The following is a 15,122-nucleotide window of genomic DNA, read 5'->3' as shown; positions in this document are numbered from 1 at the left end:
TTAGCATCTATACTTTCTGAAGAATAAATTGTGTTGACGTCCAACCCCATCACCTGCAGCTCCAGTATCCGGTCCCAGCCCTGGTAGAAAAGGGCTGTTTGGTATAGAAGACTCCATGTGATTCAGAGAAGTAGCAGATGAAGCAAGAACAGCATTGTGGATGCTACCAGGGAGCTCAGTGCCCACTGACGCAGCAGGGCCTGCTTTTTTCTTCAGAGGGCTTCTGCTCAGGTGGCCCTCCTTCAAATCCAGGTTCATCAAGAATGCACCTGATGCTCTCTTTTTTATACCAGCACTACGCTTGAATCTTCTTAGCAGATGGGGATAATCTCTCTTGAAATAGGGGTTGTAATAGTAGAGAAACTACAAAATGCAAAGGAGAAAATTTACTCACCACCATTACAAGGTTGGAAAAGACAAAGACACAATAACTAGTAATTAGAACCTCAGAAACAAGCAGAGAGGACTCTCAGGGGCATTTTAGACATGAATACCTGCGAATAAAATGTTATGGTACAGTTCTGTTAAGTACAAGGTCTCTGAAAGTAATGCCTCCTGTTTATTTCATTGGAAACCACAACAGATATAAAGCACAATAAAACTATTTGATAGAATAAATCTCAGCTACAAAACGCTCTTTCAACACAGCCACCACCATTATTGGTGCATTTTTTTCCTGAGATGAACAAGAGCCTGAGTGCCACGCTTGGGGAGATCTGCACAGCTGTCCAGAACCAGGCCTTCATTCATGTCTCTGTTGCCACTGCTGAAACACACCATCCACCAACACGCTATGCTGACATCCAGCGTTTGGTCTCCATAAAAGTTGAGCAAGTGTCCATGAATGTCAAGGGGAACCATTTTTTCAGCCTTTAAGAACTCAATGCCACACTATTGCTTCGTATACATGTCCATGTCAGATGCCATTTTGTCAGACTGCCCGTCTACTGTTATGTGTCACATAACAAGAAAGCTTAATGGAATATCAGGGTGGGAGGTTCATCCTCTATTGCCATACCATGTAAACCCACTTCTGACACTACGGGGCAACATAATTCAGTGGGAGACATTACTTTCAGAGCAGCCATTGTAGTAACTACCCTTGCTTAAACTCTTGCCATTTGAGAGCAGCAGAGAAATGTAATATTTTCAAAAGCATAACAGTTGGTTTAGAAACCCAAATACCACCAACTTTCAGGCATCTTATTTATACTGAGTGACCACCAATCCCCAATCCCACTAGTCCCAAGAGTATTTCACGGGTAGGGGGACCCTAGGTGGACTATGTACCTTGCTAGAAGTGGAAACTGCTGCTTCGTCTGCTTGGAATTTAGCACGTGAAGCAGATCTTGGCAAATCTCCTTCCATAATGAAGAATCCGTGAAGATGAAGCTGACGAATGAAAGTTTTCATGCTGCCAATGCTGAAAATTTGCAGACATCCTCTCCTTGCCAGCACTTCCCTTTTGAAGAGTGTTTCCTCAATCACTATAGAGTTTCCATCATCAGCCCACGAAATGGACTGAAAGTACTTGCTTTCAACAATTTCCCAGAGTTTTTTCAGAAAGGAGAAGGATGCAAAGTCATTGGCTTTGCCAGAGCACTTTTCAGAGAGATTAAGAGGTAGTTTTTTTGAGGAAGCTTCCTCACATGAACGTTGAGAAGTGTTTTCTGCTTTTATAGATCCTAAGGCAGCATCCTGAGCATCTGCTTTACCATGTACTTGAAGGACAGAAAAAGCTGAGGCTGCCGAGTCAATGTCCAAAACAGAAACACTTGGTGTTTCTGATAAAGATATCTCCATTTTAATGTTTAATTATTTAATGATTAATTTAATGATTAATTCTTCACTCAGGAATTTCTGTCTGTGTTTCTCCAGACTATGAGGTTTGTCCTGCCATCAGCAGGATGAAGCACGTGGCTCCCGTGGTGTGGGGAGCCAAGAGAGGACTGGGACATTCAGAAACATCACTATAGTGACTGTGCTGCACCACAGTGACATCACAGACAGGTGACTGCTAGCAAAATGTGGCAGTGACATACTTGCTAATTAAGGAAATATGATTCCAGATGTTTATGCTGCCTAAACCAATAGGCAAACAGATATTTATAATTTCCCAAAGGAAGACTTATTCATTAATATCTTTGTTGGGCACATTTCTGTAGGGACTTAGTTTCTGCCTGTGAACCTTTCTAGAGCTAGTGCTCCCTCTTTGATCTGCTTCTAGACAACTTTATGCAAACTTGATAAGCTTTCAGTTTTTACTGAAGATCTCTCATTTCTGTAGTCTAAGCTGTTGATTAAGCAGTACCTCTTTGAAACCAGTATGCTTGCCAATTTCTGGTTCAGATTTAACAGGATGTTACCATCTTCATCTTGGCATATGGATGTTTGATTTGAGAAGTATGCTCAGATTTCTTATCCTAACATCTAATGTTCCATTTTCAGTTTGCACTGCAACGAGCTGCTGAGTAGCCTTTGCTACTGGTGGAGCTCTTATGTTAGCCACACACTGCCCTCTTGCCGAGTTTTATTGAATGGAGCACTGGTGATGGGACCCTTGGCTCTCCTGAGCTGGAGCAAAAACAGACAAAAGACATTCTTGATGAGGGCACTGAGATCTTTCAGTATGGAGAACAGGCTCAGGGGAGACCTTATCACTCTCTACAACTCCCTGAAAAGACGTGGTAGCGAAGTGGGGATTGGCCTCTTTTCCCAGGTGATAGGATGAGAGGTAGTGGCCTCATGGAGTTCAGGTTGGATATTAGGAAACATTTCTTCTCGGAAGGAGTAGTTAGGCATTGGAACAGGCTGCACAGGGAGTGGTGGAGTCACTGTCCCTGGAGGCATCCAAGGAAATTCTAAATATGGCACTGGGGGACACAGCTTAGTGGGCATGGTGGTGATGAGTTGATGGCTGAACTGCTTTTTTTCTAAACTTAATAATTCTATGATTCTTAATAGAATAAATTATGCTTGGAACTAACTGTGAAATGATGACTCATCTCCAGAGTTCCCATTCTGTCAGTGGCTGCTTGTAACTAAATATTGGCAATGCCTCGTATTTTCTTTGAAAAAAGCAAAGTCTTCTCAGTTTACTGACCATACACATAAAAAAAACATTAAAAACTATTTCCAACAGAAATCCGTCAGGATTTAATCCATTCTTTTAAAAGGATCTAATCCTGTAAAGCTCCAGATCAATTACTCTGGGAGCTAAAGCTATCAAAAATTGTGGTGTTTCTTTTATTTTTTTTCAAAAGCAGGATAGAATACATTAAATTTTCATCAGATATCTGGCCAACATTCTATTTTCATTAAAAATGTGCTTTATTTACCAGAGGATCCAAATAAAATATTGCCTCCTGTTATTAAATTCGATAAGGAATTTGAGTTTTTAGAGGAAAGCAGAGCATCTCTTTCTATTAGACCCTTTGGGCAGTGGCATAATATTACCACTAATGGTGGTTGCCTAGGAAAGTTTGAATAGCAGTCATTCTCATAACGGAAGAAGTACATCTGAGCACACAGCTACCCTTCATTAACACCTTTTTAATCATCTCAGTGCCTGCAGGACAGCACATTTTGTATTACTCTGTTAGAAGTGATGGACACTTACAAGACAACGATCTGCAGCTCTATAAAAAAAGAAAACCAAACCAATTTCTACGTTCTGTGCTGTAATTAGGCAATTGAGCACAGCCAGCTTGAAGGAAAAAAAATCTCCCATTTCTTACTCCGTGAGAACTAAGGCGTCTCTACCACTAGAGGGTGAGACAACTACAAACCAAGTACTGAAGCCTAAGTCCTTTCTGAGGAGGGTACAAATCTAAATTAACACGAGGACAGTACCTCAGGTGATACTTTGGTTATTCATTTTCAGAAAGGTGCATGCTGTGGACATAGTAAGTATTTTTCTGTTGATTTCACATGCTTCAATGCAGAGCTGAAAAGAAATATGGGAACGATCTGTCATAATGAGCAACAGTGGAACAAAACTTACTGTCTAGACTATAGATTTTGGGTCTTGAGAGGCAGAGTTACAAAAATAAATTCTGATCTTGATTCAAGTGTTGAATCAACTGTTCTGCTTCAAGAAAGAACTACTTTTGGCTTAGAATGCCTCTCTCCCTTGTAGTCAGAAATCTGAAAAACAGTTCTCTGCCTCGTTCCCTTTGATCAATACCATCTATACTGAAGGCTTTCTTAGTTGTTTTCTTGCAGTTTGACTTCTGCAGTACTTTTTTTTCGCTATCACTATGAGACGGACTGATGCAGTTGCCCCGTGTACCTTTCAAAATCTTTGTTTTGTGTAGTTTAGGATGGCCGCGTGTTTTGTAGTCCTGGCAGAAAACTGTAACTAGTTCCTACTAACATGCCCCGTGTTTCTTGACAAAACATTTTACAAATAAGTTTTGATGCCTGCAGTCTCTCAGAAGATGTATTTCTCTGAAGGCTTCCCTGACACCAAAAGTATACCATTCACTTTCAATTGATAAAAGAGTGATTGATAACTCAGAGATTATACAAATCAATATGCTGTTTCTTCAGGAACAATGTTTTCTGGTTTAAAACAAAAATGAAGTCCCACAGGGTGCAGTAGCATCAAGTTATTTTTCTGTTCTCGCTCTTACAAAGGTCTCTGAAGAATTCCAACTTTAAATGCTTTGACAGTGCCTGTGTCTTGCTACTATGTTGTTGTTTCTTTGGTAATGTGAAGGTCCAAATTCAGCCTCCTTCATTTTTTCCTGAAGAAAGACTTTGATATTGAACTTGTAAAAAATACTACAAAAGTTTTGTGTGAGGTCAGGAGAAACAAAACCAAGAGTCTTTTTAAGCAGTAGTAAAAGAGACAAAATCAAAGAAGAATACTGTAGGCAGTTCTAAACTATTGCCTGGGAGACTTTAGTAGTTCATCTGATGCTAAATGAAAGATGACTGTGACAAGAATTACAGTGACATTTCGAGATGCTAGTTCTAGTCAGAAAAAAAGCAGCATCCACCTTTGTTTAGGCGATTACAGTTCAGTGCAACAGATGGATCAGAAATTGGTTGTAAATCACTTTTTGTGATTATCAACAGCATTTAATTTTTAGGGAAATTAACTGGTGAGTTTGTGAAGTTACATGTTGGATTTTGCATTTTTCTGGCCTGAAATCTTATCACGCCTGGTTTAGCTGCCTGCCCAGATGCTTATTGGCTGCATACTTATGACACAAAACTAGCCCTTGTTGGATCTTCTCAAAGTAAATATCATTAGTAAGCCAAAGTTAGATAGAAACTTGCTCTGCTGTTTATATGTTAGTTTACTTGTGATTCTTGCACAATATTTACATAATTTTAGAGAAATTACAGAATAATTTTGCTTTTTTTTTTTAAAGGTATATATAATTGAGATAATGTTGGCTATTCTTCATTTTTCAAAGATTTGAAGTGAAACAAATGATGACATTCTCTTGCACTGACATTAAAAAACCCTGGCCCTTTTCTATGGGCTCTTTTCTTTCAGTGTCCTAAATACCATAGAAGTAATAGAGCGTTTATAGTTGGAGGCAATGACTGCTTTCTTCATTTCAGAAGAGATTTTGAACCCCAAACCTATCCAGAAGCTTTACCAGGAGGCAGAAATCAAATCATATGGAACAATGTTCAGCTAGAACATTGTTTTGCTACTCTAGATATTACATAAAGTACAAACTGCTAAAAAGTACTTAGTAGCTATTTAAATATGCTGCAAGAATATGTATCACACCAATTATTTTACTTTGTAATTTTATTTTATTTTGACAGTGGAACATAGCTGTTCTAGCTCGGAAAACTGCAAGTCTCTCCTGCTTTTATCTCAAATTGTCACAGCACCAACAGTAGATGTTAGCTGCCTACTAGTTTCTAAGGCTCAGAGCCACGCCTGGTGCCAAGTTAAATGACTTAAAAACTTACTATCAAATTCAATCACAAAACACTGTTAACAGAAAGGCCTTTTCAGTTGAGAGGCAAGAGTTGTGACTTGATCTTAAAGAAAAAAATGAGATTAAAAAGCCCGGTCTTGGTTGCAATTTCTAAGGCATTGCTTTTTTTCTCTCTATCTCTTCTGTAATGAAAATACTTGAGGCAGCGAAACATTCTTTTTTTGTATGATGCTTGAAATTGGTTAGGAGAGGGCTGGTGGTGTCTAACTTGATTAACAGAAAAAATGGTAATAAAATTCCTAAAGGAAAAAGGATCCTTGAGAGAGAAGAGTGCTCTGGCATGGCTCATTCTTATGATCTAGTTTTGGAATTATTGGTCTACTCGTTCTGGTGCTGCAGAAGAGCTCTGCTCATATGGATAGGTGACGGAGGGGCTTTGGGGCTCCAGCAGAGGAAATGATCTCCCCAAGACTAGATCTGACTGAATGCATCTTTTCACTGCAGCACATCTGGTGGAGCCACAACGTTCTACATTTTTTCAGCCCTTTTCAAACTGGTAAACTAAAGCTGTTTATATTGCTTTGGGTAGCACTGTCGCAGCCAGGAGGAAACAGCTGTTTGAATGCTGTTTTCCTTTCATCTGGTGTCCCCCTCCACATGGACTCAAGCTGTCTTGGCACAGAAGGGCTGCTGCTTTGGTGCCACTTCCCTGCTCTGGGGCTTGGGGAACACTTCTTACCCTGTCTGGCTTGCTTCTTTTCTGCCTGTGTGGCTTGGCCACCAGAGTTTGCCGATCTGATATTCTTGTCCACAGAAACACAAATAGGAGTGGCAGGTAACAATGCAGTGGATGTCTGTTACTTGTTTCAAGTGCAGCTGTCAGATAAAAGCAGAGAGTGCTATTTTGCAAACTACCCATCCATACAGGCTTCTACAGGAATGAGAAGCCAGAGAAACCATACCGTCCATTTTAGAGACCTTGCAAATAAGCATAATTTTATTACACTTGTATGTTTTAGAGTATGACAGCAATTTTAGGCTTGAAGAACTTGGTGGTAAACACTCTAATTAATCACTCTAACAGTGTTCAACTTTCAAAGTAAATTATTTGTTTTAAAGGTTGAACATGTCATATGGCAATAGCATCTATCCAGCAGCTATGAAATTTCCAAGAGCTCGGTGGAGAGAGAAAAATCTCAGAAATAAGGAGATAACGACCGGGACGACAAGAATCAGACAAGGTGGGGGAGGGAAGAGGGGAGAGCCCAATCCTTCAATTTATCACATATTTTTGAGTCATATTATAACATTACAAAGACATACACATCATATAAATAGTCTGGAAATATGCTTTAGTCACTGACGTATACAATTGCCAGAAGCAAATAGATGGTAAAATAGGTGGTAAAGCAGTGGGCCAAATCCTCACCAATGGATACACATGATGAACTTCAAAATCTATTTCTTCTCATTTGTTTGTTCTTTTAAGGCATGACCCTTGCATGGTAACTGTTGAGTCATGGGCTGAAGCACTGATTGAACACCTGGGGAAAGGACCCCCATCAGCTCTGGGAGCACAGGTGAAGGCAGTTCAGCTGTGTGGCTGCAAGGGGTGGAGTCTGGCTGTGCCCCTCTTAGAGCTCATTTAAGGGCTGACTGCTATAGGGGAAGGGTTTTTTTTTTTTTGGAGGTTCCTCCTTGGTGAAGTGTTATCCTGTCGGCTTAGGCTCTTCTGACGCAGGTGAGCAATCTTCTTCTTTTCCTTTGTAGCTCCTTTCTACTGTATTGGTCCTTCTGTCATTGCACATCTGTTGTAATGACTTTCCAGTAGTGTTGATCTGTCTAATTACTCTGTTACTGAAGTTCAATGGACCAATTTCTTGCTCTCTTTCTGTTTTATTCCTGCCTGATGCAGGCAGAAGAAAGAATTAAATAAGTAGTTAAGAAGAGGAAACATTTCTAGAGGTAAGTCTTCCCACTATAAATAAAACATGCTTCTGTGGTTTTTAATAAAATTTAGAAGTGTTGTATTCTCACCAAATCAGTAAACTGTTGACTCTGGTCTGACTTAGATGGAGAGGGAGCATGTTTTGAGCACTAAATTTTGAGCTTAATACAAACATGATGGTTTATTAAGTAAAAAACCTGAAATATATGTAAGGGTCCTTTATTAAATGCTGTGTACTACATAGCAGTCCTGGAATTAGATGTGTGCTATGTAGCTGTTTTAGAGCTTTTTGCAGGAAGCAGATGTTGTGGCTGTAATGTTATGGTTTACTGATGGTAAAATGCTGGTGTACTTAAAGAAGATTCTTACCCAGTTTGAATATGAGTGAAGATATAAGAAACTTAGGAGTGCGAATTAACAGGCTGTAAATACCTGATTCATAGGAATTAAAACACTGAGATACACAGGCTGCCTTCTCCATGAGGGAGGCATCTACTCGCCAATCTGTTTTTACAGCATTTACACATAATTAGCAAGATTTAAGATTCTGTTTTCTGCCAGGCAATGAATACGGAAGTCATGAGGCAGACAACTGAAATTGTGCTTCTTACCCAGTTCAGCCCAAGCACTCAAATTTTGTGAAACATAAAAGTTTTTTTTGACAAGAAGCTGTGGTAGCAACTTACAGAAGATGAAGTGCTACTCTGTTATTATTAACATATGGAAGCACTTTGTGACTGCACCTTCTGTTGTTCCCAGCTGTGAGGACAGGACCCACTTGGGCACCGGAGTGCAGCACACAGTGTTGAAGCAGCCAGACAGGGGTGGTGGGTGGCTTTGTTTCCTGTTGCTTTACAGGAAATGGTATGAGACTTTTTTGCAGTTCAGCCCTGGAGTTTCCATAGAGCTCGGCTCATCTCTTGCCTTTGTATGATGACAGCTTTGGCTTATTTTTCATCAGAATCAATGACTTGTACTTCTCCTGTGCATGGGAGGTAGCAAGGCCTGCAACAGCTAGGGGTAGATGGAGGGAAGGAAGGGCAGACTGCTGCATCTCCATCACAACAAACTGAGGGAAGTGGGCCAAAACCTCAGTGTGGTTAAGTCTCCAGCCCTGGGGGTGCAAACTAAGTTGTTCAATCTCGTTAGTACCAGACAGCAAGTCTGGAGAGCACATTGCTTGATACCCTAATGTGAAAGTAAATCGATCATTCAAATGAGAAGCCTTTCTCAGTGTGCTGAGAGAGAGTTTTTAAAAAGACTTTGAAGTGTTCTGTGCAAGTCTTGGCATAAATTTATTCTGTGCAAAAGTATTAAGTGATTTTTCTACTGTTTTTTAAACTTCTAGTTAAACGTATTCAAGCTTCTTGAAAGAAGGCAGTCTGCATATACATTGCTTCAGTGAACAGAGCTCCTTATGTGCAGATCAGCTATGAAGCATGCTGTTTCTTTATGCTGCACAGAATTTGAGAATTAAAAATAAAAGCCACTGGCAGATCATGAGATCTGGAATCAGTATGTTCTTTTCCATCACAATTGGGAAGACCCAAAGATAATGAAGTAGTAACTCAATTAGTTGACTTCATTTTTATCTGTGATTCATTCTGTTTGGTAATGCTTTTCTACCAAATATAGGCATTTTGTAGTTCTGATTTTTGGAAATGTGAACTGAGTCTATTGTCATCTAAAGGATACGAAACAGTTGAAATATGGCAAATAATAGTGATGAGAATTGGAAGTACTTTTCAGAGAACAATTCTATAATGCAAATGGAGATGAGATTTCTGGGACTGACTTTTAGGCCTCTGGTTGGAGAAGGGAAACCACTGCATAATTCTTAGTAGGCAGCCATTGCATGGAATTGTTAATGAATGAAGAAGCACAGATGATTTCATTCCTGCTGAGTAAAATGTCTCAGAAAGATGGAAGGTTAGTGGCAGCTTTCTGCCATGACTTACCAAAGTATTTTGAGTAACTGGGGTATAGTACTTAGAGATGAGTGGAAGGTGACACAAAAAATGGTTAATTGAAAAAGAAAATAAGTAGCAAACAGATAAAGCATATAAATGTACAGAAAAACAGTTTAAAAAAAAGAGACAGCTTTAGATTATCTGCTATTTAATAACTGGAAATAAGTTTGTTTAGGACTGCTTTCCTGTGTGAGGTGTACTGGAATTGTTTTTGGGAGGTGTAGACAGAGGTCATGGAAGTCATAAGTGAATAGAACAGAATGGGAAGGAATAGTAGTAGAGCAGTCACCACTTTCAACTGCTGCGAAGTGTGCCCTGAATCTGTCAGCAAGATTTCTGTTTTTGTTTTTGCAAAGGAAAAGTATAGCAAAACAGATCAAACCTAACACTTTTTGTCTGGGTCCCCATCATTCACTAGAGGAAATGACAAACTCATGTTAAGAGATTTTTATGGCTATGCCTTCCCCCTTTCCCCTCAATTCTGTTTTATTCATTAATTGCAATTCCCAGTTTTTGTTCCAAGCATATTAAAAAGGATTAGCACCTTTTCATTCCAATATTCTCTCCTACTTGCCTATAGTTATCGCCACCTTTTTATAATGGTTGATTTTATAACCTTTTGATCTGCTATGGTACTTCACTGACTGTACTTTATAACACCACTGTATTTTTCCTTACAAAGGAACTCAGTTTTGTTTTCAGTTTCTGATTATTTTTTTTTTTAATATAAATGATCTAAAAATTCATTGGACTTGATGGCCCACTTCATGAACAGTCTTCAATTGCAGTTAAATCTAAGGAATTTTCAAGGTTCAAAATTGGTGTATAAAGGTGTGTACAGAGGAGTGGCTGGAACAAGATTACAGAGAGAAATTTTCAAGGAAGAATACATTTAAATACAGGATCCCAAGCAAGTAATCCAATAGAGTAGTTTTCCCATATAAAGTAAAAAGCAATTAAAACAATCTATGAAGATATGAAGAAAATACAAGGAAAGTAAGTAAATGCTTTTTTTTTTTTTTTTTTAAGGAAAAAAAAAGCCAAGCAGCGTAATAGGTTTATGTGGTTGACATGATTGTGCTGTCAGCATGGCTCTGTTACTTGTTTCTTGGCCATACAGTGGTGTGGAAATTCAGTGTTATTGAGAGAGAAGGTGACTTCAAGATAGAATTCATCTGCAACCCTGCCAGATGTTTTCCCTTTAAGGTAAAAACCTATTTTACCTTATGTGTTCCAAACAATGCAATTATGAAAACTTATCTGTCAAGTTTTGGCCACAATGATGCCTAGGGCTCAATGTTCCTGTCATTTTGGAGTCAATTTATTATTGACTCCATAATAATTGACTCCAAAATAAAATTATTATTTATTACTGTTCTCTTTGTTGTCTTTTCTCTGGCCTTTCCTTAATTTTTCCTGTGCTTGTGATTAGGCTATTTCAGCTATTTAAAAAAAAAAAAGTTTATTCTAATACTGGAGCTACTAAATATCTTCAATGAAACACACAGATATGGTATTGTACCACCTTTGTTTCTAACATTCAAATGAGATTTACATGGGTTTGCACTCTACTCCCCACAGAGAATTTAATGAACAGATATGTTTTTAACAGACTTAGCCGTCAAGTATAAATTCTGCAAAGAATCTTAGGATAAGAAATTTGTTTTGGAAGATGGGTCATATTTCAATAATGTCATGGTTAGATTGAACTCTAAACTTGAAGCTTGACATAGCACAACTAAATCCTCACATCAATTCTTGTCAGTCATTCTATACCTGTTCTTTTTTTTCCAAAAATACAAAAATTCAGAAAATGCAGAAATACAGCTGTAACCCATGGAAGATAGAGAAACACTTATCTGAAGAGGATCTATACCAGCAACTCCAGGATGTGGCTTATGAAATATAATTATACCCAAAGGGAATAGATGCATTCATTGGTACCCTATGCCACAAGAGTTAGCCATCACAGTGTAATAGGTGCATTACCTATCGTGTCTATTTTGGAAGAATTGGAATTACTCACAAAGAATATTTGAGCTCTGTTTGCTTCTAAACTTGGGGGATGAAGTTGTCTTCAGAATATAAGAACCAATTTAAAAACTTGGTACTGGTGGAGAAAGAGCAGTCATTCTTCCAAAGTATTCTGAGATGTCCTGCAACGCACAAGCCTTTAAGGGCTGACAGGCACCCTTACAGCCATGCACGATCTCTCTTGCTTTGCTAGATTGGTATTATTTCATAAGAAAAGTGATTAGATGGGCATTTGTTTGGTACAGATTTATATTTGCCTGCCTAGCATTGCGGTTGAGACAGTTTAGATTCCTGCTCAGCCTACTTTTCTCATCATTCAGAAATGTGAAACCAAATGAGCTTCTCCAAGAGAAAGAACTGCATGCAGCATCCTCTCTGTGTTAATAGCCTGGTAAGGCTACCTGGGTAATAGCTGGGGACTAAGTCACTGTGACATGTCTTTTACTACCAGATATGCCTTAGATGTGATTTTTACCTTTGCACTTTCTTGTGCTACTGGTTTTTGACCTTAATGTTCCTTTAGGGTGTCTTTGTTCCTGATATATCTCCTAAAAAGGGTGGTTACAAAATTTCATTTGCTGTTTTAAGTGTTCAGCTTAGCTCATGTTGTGAGTTGTAAATCAGGCTGTGACTACAAATGAAGGCGACCTGTTTCATGGATCTATTGTTCTGCACAGAATGAAACAAAGGCAAGGGTGTATAAAAGGCAAATTGTTCTAACCGAAACAACATCTGAATACTCCTTTTACAGAACGCAAGTACTAACGGTAGGAATAGAAAAGAGAGCTTTGTGATATCTGTTTAAGAAGAGTTGTATGGAAGGTTTTTGAAAGTGAAAATTAAGTTTGGCAGAAGATCCGTAAGGCTCAGCTACCTGCTAAAGGTGTCAGCTCTTAATTTTACATCTGTTGTTGATCACACCGCAGGACTTGATAATCTGTTTATGATTGTGTCACTGCTGGGGAAGAGGTGATGTTAAATTGCCGTGTATAGTCAAGCAGGGGACTTGCTCTTGCATGTATTTTTGATGACAAACAGTCCCAGGGAGGCATTGCTGGTGCACTACACCAGTACCCTTACAGGAAGGAATCGTATTTAGTTTTGTTATTCTTTGCTGCCTCAGGCGTAAGCTTCTATGATCTCTCAAGATATTTTAAACAAGGTAGAGTTATTATCATCTAGACCTTAAACAAAGGAGTAATTTCATCTGTAATCTCAGTTTTGTGTTAAGAATTGTCATTTTGCATTTGTTTAGCGACTGAATTAGAAGAGAAGCCAGGTCAAGGAGAGCTGCTGAGTGCTGGCACCCAGTGCTCATGTTAAGTAAGGCTTCAGTACGTTATAAAAATGGTGTATTATCTGGGCTGCTATCCTCAGGATCCTTCCTTGTGAAGGGGAAAATGTACTGAACTCCATTCTGAGCATGTTTGTCTCTTTTCAAACCTCTCAGCCCCTGCGCTCTGTTCCACAAGGGGGTTTGTTCCCAGCAGCAGCATGTATTTTGAATCTTGGGAAGGCATGTTGAATGGCCATTACATTTTACTGTGAAAATGTTTGTGTAGTGGCTGTTTATGGGAAGTGAGAGCTCCACAAAAAGTTAAGGTAGTTCCTTTTTTGGCTCGAAGCAATGGCAATAGAGCTGGAGTTGCAGATTTGCTAAAACACTGTGGAAGGATGATTGTTCTGAATTCGCTGCCACAGGGACAGCATGTAAGCACATACAAAAAGCCTGCCTTTGCTAACCGCTCACCCCTGGGAAGGCATCTGGAAAGCAAAAGAAGCAAACCTGTAGAGCCTAAGTGTTACCTGCGCATGGTTCAGGGTTGCCTGCAGTTCTGCTCAGAGGAGCTTCCAGGAAGGGGCAGCCTCGTCTTTGCGCTGAGGCAGTTCATCTTTCTTTTGGGCTGTTTGCACATCCACAGCTCCTTGATGTCCCCTGGGTCTGCTGTCCACTGGCCATCACATCCTTCAGAAGCAGTTGTATCCAGAGGTGTAGAACACATTTCTGAGTTCCTGTGGCACTGCAGGAACACACGTACTGCAAACATCCCACCTGCCAGTACTGCTGGTGGGCAGAGCTGCAACCACTGCTGCAGCTCTAAGTTCTGCTGCTTGGGCTGAGCCAGCTGCTGTAGTCTCCAGGCACATGTGTCCAAAGTGAGTGAATGTTTCATAGTAAAATATGACAAGTCTACTTTGTGGTCTTTTAAAAATATTTCTGGCATAGCAAAAGCAAGAAAGATGGGAGACAGGATTTCATATGGGATTTCTTGGTGCTAGTACAGCATTTTCTCCTTGCCAAGTTTCTGGTTAAGTTGGAGCGTGCAGTATTATGATGAGGCGAGACACTCTTTAAATAGAAAATAAATGTTATTGCCATCTGCAGAGCAATTTGATGAATCAAATGAGTTAATGAACTCTTTTATTGGTCTTTTTTGAATAAACAACTTCATACGGGTTTTACAAATCCAGTGTTGGATTTTTTTCATATCTCTACCCTGACAAATTATCAGAAAATTGTTACATGCTTACTATCTTTGGTATACGTTCCTTTCTGATGCTTTGCTCTGATTTGATATGTATCTCAAATACTTGTAATGAGATTTCAAGAGTACTGATGTGATCTTACAGAAATCATTTGATGGGGAAATGCATATGTGCTAGTCTGCTGCCCTATGTCAACTATGGCAACTGTGCTGTGATTGATCAGCAGATAGTGGTCTGCTTCAAGCATGCAACCTTTGAATATCAATATAAGTATGCATTGGGCAGCGAAGATACAAATCTAAAACCTAAAGTCTATTGACATAAACTGTGCTCTCAAGAACAATGGGAATACTGTTCCAAGTGTGGCAGAGTGTCAGAAAGATGAAATGGCCTGGAATACACCCAGATCTGTACTGTCTGCAATCAGCTGTGGCATGAGACAAGTAGACTGCCCAGGTTTCAGTTATTGCCTGTTAATGCAAGGAGTCTTTGGCTGTGCACTATTAGCCCATTGCTGGGGAAAATGCCTTGTTCTAACATGTATAGTACCTGGCACAAAGTCCTGATCTCTTTTTTTGGACATGTAACATGAACAAGATTCTGCTGTATTCCTATGAATGTTTTAATCCTATTTATGTGTGCCAGTCATTCATTTTGAATAGTTTGAGACATTTCAGGTGTTGGCATTTTTATACCAGCAATCAAATGTAGCAAATATCATACTTTATCACCAGAAACCACATATCTTACTCAAGTTTAACAAGTAACTTCATG

General features: G+C 39.3%; 1 protein-coding gene across 1 annotated transcript; it reads right to left on the bottom strand.

Moving 5' to 3' along the window:
• LOC125694160 (heat shock transcription factor, Y-linked-like) lies at window positions 1-1,803 on the bottom strand. The gene is made up of 2 exons (XM_048946953.1): window positions 1,291-1,803; window positions 1-363 (listed from the first exon to the last, which is right to left on the bottom strand). The coding sequence occupies exons 1-2, from the start codon at window positions 1,801-1,803 to the stop codon at window positions 1-3; spliced, it is 876 nt and encodes a 291-aa protein (XP_048802910.1).
• Window positions 1,804-15,122: the final 13,319 nt, after the last annotated feature.

The sequence above is a fragment of the Lagopus muta genome, chromosome 5 (assembly GCF_023343835.1).
Source record: "Lagopus muta isolate bLagMut1 chromosome 5, bLagMut1 primary, whole genome shotgun sequence".
Classification (NCBI taxonomy): domain Eukaryota; kingdom Metazoa; phylum Chordata; class Aves; order Galliformes; family Phasianidae; genus Lagopus; species Lagopus muta.
This window is presented reverse-complemented; position numbering and strand designations above follow the sequence as displayed.

Excerpts from the sequence above, each read along its gene's own strand:
- LOC125694160 (XM_048946953.1), bottom strand. The coding sequence starts at position 1,803 with ATGGAGATATCTTTATCAGAAACACCAAGTGTTTCTGTTTTGGACATT. Across the intron at positions 364-1,290 it reads CAGTTTCCACTTCTAGCAAG|TTTCTCTACTATTACAACCC; the intron begins GTACATAGTCCA and ends TGCATTTTGTAG.